The following is a 5,110-nucleotide window of genomic DNA, read 5'->3' on the forward strand; positions in this document are numbered from 1 at the left end:
GACAGTACGATACGACGGAATGGACAACGGTCGCAGACTGAATGAGTTCCTGAAAGAGGTTGAATTCAACGCTCGTTCAGAAGGATTTTCCGAGGCGGAGCTTTTCCAATGTGCGCACCACCTGTTCACTCACAAAGCCAGATCGTGGTTCATGGAGGTGAACGGGAACAATGAACTTGGAACGTGGAGACGCATGGTTAAGGAGTTAAAGAATGAGTTCTTACCCATTGATATCGACTACGTGTACGAGCGGCAGGTGTACAATCGGAAGCAGGGTGCTCGGGAGAAATTTCACGATTTCTACCTGGACATGGCCAGAATTTTCCGCAACATGTCTCAGCAGTGGGACGAAAAACGGAAATTCGACTCCCTGTTCCGCAACACGCGCGAAGATTGCCAGATCGCTATGCTCGCCGCAAATATCCAGGACATAGCTGCAATGAAAGAGTTTGGAAAGAGGTTCGACTCGATTAATTGGCAGTTGTACAAACGGAAGGAGAGTAGGTTCACACCTCGTACCGCACACGTTGAAGAAGTAGGAGAACTACGTAGACCGTACGGAGGAAATGGAAACGGAAATAGGTTCCAGAACAACAACCAAGATGGTAGAGGTTACTATCAGCAGCAGAAACCGCAGGTGAAAGGGTTTCAGAAGGGGAATTGGAATCAACGTCCACCCAAGCAGGAACAACAACAGTATCAGCGGCGTAACCAACAGTATCATCAGCAGCCGAAGAATCGTGAGCAGAGTCAAAGAGAGGAGAAAGCTAAACCGAAACAGGACAACCAGCAACGGTCGAAGAGTCCAGTTCAAGGTCCAAGCGGAACTGACCCACTTCAACGGATCGTGAGAGCGTACATTCCGATCAAGAGAGGAGTGTGCTACAATTGCCATGAAGAAGGTCACGGGTTCAGCGAATGTCCGAAGAATCGGAACGTCTTCTGTGAACGTTGTGGGTTCCCTGGGTTTGATACGCGAACGTGCCCGTTCTGCGAGTCAAAAAACTTGCAGCGGACTGCTCAGTGAGGCGAGACAGTCGCGGTGCTAACTACACAAGACCTCACGATGGATGCGAAGCGGTACTCAGTGAACTTGGCTATTCGAGTGAGTGGAGAAGTTACGAAGGATGATGAGATTGCTTCTTTACTCGTCACCCTAAGTAATGACCCCAGGCCATTCGCGAGTTGAGTTTCTGGGTATTACCGTCGTAGGATTGTTAGATAGCGGAGCAGCAAGAACTGTTCTTGGCAAAGGAGGAGAAAAATTGATCCATTCATTAGGACTGAAGGTGAGAGAGTCAGCAGTGTCATTGAAGACAGCTGCGGGACAGCAGATGAACGTCGTAGGTTGTGCAGATGTACCAATTACATTCAATGAAGAGACGAAGATCTTACCTGTTTTGATTGCTCCAGATCTAAAACGTCGTTGTATCCTAGGATACGATTTTTGGCAGAAGTTTGGAATCCGTCCGTCGGTTTACCAGAGTGTCGAGACGCTCGACGAGGGTGACGACCAGATTCTAGAAGAGGAGAGATTAGATGAGCATCAAATACAGCAGTTGGAGGAGGTCAAAAAGTTGTTTCTTACAGCGAGTCCTGGAAATCTCGGCAAAACGGGGCTCATTGAGCACAAAATCGAGCTGAAGGAGGAGTTCCAAGGAGCGGATCCAGTCAGGAAAAATCCGTACCCCTGGAGTCCGGAGATCCAGCGTAGAATACACCGTGCCGTGGACTTGTTGCTGAGAGATGACATCATTGAGCCTTCTTCTTCTGAATGGGCTTTACCTGTTGTACCTGTGAAGAAGCGAGACAGTGATGAAGTGCGACTTTGCCTCGACGCGAGGAAGTTGAACGAACGTACAAAGAGAGACGCATACCCACTCCCGCACCAAAACCGAATTTTAAGTCATTTAGGACCTTTTAAATACCTGTCCACAATAGATTTGACCCAAGCTTTTTTACAAGTGCCCTTGGACCAGGAGTCACGGAAATACACCGCGTTTTCTGTGCCAGGTATGGGTTTATTTCAGTTTAAACGTTTACCGTTTGGCCTGATTAACAGCCCGGCGACTTTGAGTAAGCTGATGGACAAAGTATTGGGACAAGGTGCACTAGAACCGTCAATCTTTGTGTACCTGGACGATATTGTGGTCGTTAGTCAGGACTATGACGATCATATAGCAAAACTACGAGACCTTGCGAGACGCTTAAAAGATGCGAATTTATCAATCAACGTTGAGAAGTCTAGTTTTTGCTGCCATGAATTACCTTACTTGGGTTATATTCTGTCCCGTAACGGACTGAGACCTAATCCGGATCGAGTTAGAGCGATTCTTGGATATGAGGTCCCAAACTCAGTGAGATCTCTGAGACGATTCCTCGGTATGATTAATTACTACCGTAGGTTCATCGAGAACTTCAGTGAACTCACTGCACCACTCACGGATTTACTTAAAAATAAACCGAAGAGAGTGCAGTGGAATACGGCAGCGAACGAAGCTTTTCAGGCCATCAAGGAGAGGCTTATCTCTGCGCCTGTGATGGCCAATCCAGATTTTAATCTTCCGTTTACCGTCCAAACGGACGCAAGCGATACAGCTCTCGCAGGGGTACTCACGCAAGTGCAAGGTGGAGAGGAACGGGTAATTGCGTACCATTCGGAGAAGTTGAAGGGGGCAGAGCAGAACTATCACGCAGCTGAGAAGGAAGGACTTGCCGCTTTGCGGTGTATCGAGAAATTTCGGTGCTACATCGAAGGCACTCACTTCAAGCTCGTGACAGATTCTTCGGCTCTCACCTTCATCATGAGAGCGAAATGGAAGTCTTCATCGCGACTCAGCAGGTGGAGCATCATTCTACAACAGTATGACATGGAGGTCATTCATAGGAAAGGAAAGGACAACGTGGTACCTGACGCTCTGTCTCGGTCCATTGAAGCGTTGGACACGGAGGACGAGGACAGTTGGTACAAACGGTTGTACGCATCTGTGGAAAAAGACCCGGAAAAGTACATGGATTTTAAGATCGAGAACAAGAAGTTGTACAAGCTGGTGTCAGCTCGCTCCGACGTCCTCGATTACAGGTTCGAGTGGAAGGAGTGCGTTCCGGAGTCGTTACGTCCACAGATCATGAGACAAGAGCACGATGGCAAGATGCACATCGGCTATGAGAAGTGTGTCGACACCCTGAAACGTCGATACTACTGGCCGCGAATGAGTGCCGATCTCAAATCTTACATTGCCAAGTGTGAGGCGTGTAAGATGAACAAACACTCGACGACCGCTTCCGTACCAGAAATGGGAAAGCAACGCGTAGCGACCAGACCTTTCCAGATTGTGTGTATGGATTACATTCAGTCACTTCCCCGGAGTAAGCATGGCAATGCACACTTGTTAGTCATTATGGACATTTTTTCTAAGTACTGCCTGCTCATTCCGGTTAAGAAGATTGCTGCTGGTAATTTGTGCACCAATCTGGAAAAGGAATGGTTCCGTCGGTTTGCGGTTCCTGAGTACGTTATCACGGACAACGCGACAACGTTTATGTCTAAGGAGTTTAAGGAGTTGTTGGACAAGTATGGAGTTCAGCACTGGGCGAACGCTCGACACCACAGCCAGGCTAACCCGACAGAAAGGTTGAATCGTACGATCAATTCAATGATTCGTACCTACGTTCGTCAAGACCAGAAGCTGTGGGATACCAGGATATCAGAAATCGAGTACGTCTTGAACAACACCGTCCACTCATCGACAAAGTTCACGCCTCATCGGATCATATTCGGTCACGAGATCGTGTCCAAGGGCGATGAACATCGCTTAGAGCAGGACGAGGAGTTCAGTGAGGAGGAACGGATGAACAAACTCCGCGGAGTGACCAAGAAGGTGTGGGAAACAGTGCGTGAGAACCTCAAAAAGGCTCACGAGAGTACCAAGAAGCAGTACGATTTACGACACAAACGGTACTCACCTACATTCGACATCGGTCAGCGGGTCTTCAAACGTTCATTCAAGCAGTCATCGGCGGGGGACAACTTCAACGCGAAGTTGGGTCCACCGTACACGCCGTGCACCATTACAGCGAAGAAAGGGACCAGCTCGTATGCAGTCTCTGATATGAATGGGAAGCCGCTAGGTGTCTTCTCAGCTGCCGATTTGAAGGCATGAATGGAAGTAGTCAGATGAGCAGCCAGCATGACGATTCTGCGATGAACGAGGAGCTTTTCCGGCAACAGCATTTGGAAATCCGCCGTTCGGCGATTACAGCGTCACATGGAATTGCGCAGCATAGTTTGATTCATTCATGGTAAACCTAATTGGTTGTTTTAGAAAATTTTAATTTGTTTGTATTGTTGATTTTGGGAAAGCCCCAACCACATGTGGAAAATTTGTTTTGGAAAATAGGAGTTGGAGTTAATTGTGTAGGAGTATCTTCGATACACATGCAACAGACGCAGTCCTTAACCTTGAATGTGTTGTTATTACTTCATTGAACGATACACAATGGGAGGGGATGTTGGCTTATGCATGGTGTGTGTGCAAGGTAGTTGTCGATCGATCTTGATCAACCCATAGTGCCAGAATTTAAACTTTACTTTGTAGAACGTTTTCACAACACAGCTGCAATAGTATTTCAATTAACTTACCTTTTTTCGCATTTTTTTTTCCTCATAAATATTTTAGCATCAACAAAATTGTGACCCAAGATAACTTTGGAATTAGTGATCTACCGAGGTAAAACTTATTACTGAAGTGATCAAAGGGCCCTTGATCATCGATCGATTGATTTTAAAACGATAATTTTACGCCCGGTAAGATCAAAATTCACTAAATTTTCTAAAATCACAAATTTTGTTGCTGCAAACCACGTTTGACCACTTCACATTTGATAAGATCATGACAGATCGATCTTGACAGCACGTACATGAGTAAAGAACGATAACGTTATCAGTAAAGAGGAGATAAAAAGAGAAGATGAACTCCGACACGCGAAACGTTTCAACTGATCGTTATTGGTATATTGATTACCGTAACTGCGCGCGCGTTTGAAAATATTTTTTTATCCGGATTTTTAATTTATTTTATTCACGTATTGTGATGTATTTTTGAATTTG

General features: G+C 46.3%; 1 protein-coding gene across 2 annotated transcripts; it reads right to left on the minus strand.

Moving 5' to 3' along the window:
- Nucleotides 1–1,189: 1,189 nt before the first annotated feature.
- LOC119770199 lies at nucleotides 1,190–4,796 on the minus strand. Of its 2 annotated transcripts, XM_038264647.1 has the most exons (3): nucleotides 3,967–4,262; nucleotides 1,589–1,794; nucleotides 1,190–1,520 (listed from the first exon to the last, which is right to left on the minus strand). In XM_038264647.1, exons 1-3 carry the CDS (start codon nucleotides 3,977–3,979, stop codon nucleotides 1,434–1,436), a joined length of 306 nt encoding a protein of 101 aa, XP_038120575.1. In that variant the 5' UTR covers nucleotides 3,980–4,262; the 3' UTR covers nucleotides 1,190–1,433. The 2 variants fall into 2 exon arrangements, 1 of the variants encoding a protein (XP_038120575.1); XR_005278707.1 differs by lacking the exon at nucleotides 3,967–4,262 and adding an exon at nucleotides 4,643–4,796 and having other exon boundaries at nucleotides 1,495–1,794.
- Nucleotides 4,797–5,110: the final 314 nt, after the last annotated feature.

The sequence above is a fragment of the Culex quinquefasciatus genome, chromosome 3 (genome assembly GCF_015732765.1).
Source record: "Culex quinquefasciatus strain JHB chromosome 3, VPISU_Cqui_1.0_pri_paternal, whole genome shotgun sequence".
NCBI lineage: Eukaryota > Metazoa > Arthropoda > Insecta > Diptera > Culicidae > Culex > Culex quinquefasciatus.

Coding starts and splice junctions, on each gene's coding strand:
- LOC119770199 (XM_038264647.1), bottom strand. Junction 1,521..1,588: donor CGAGATTTCCAGGACTCGCT/GTAAGAAACAAC, acceptor CTCCTCTTCTAG/AATCTGGTCGTCACCCTCGT.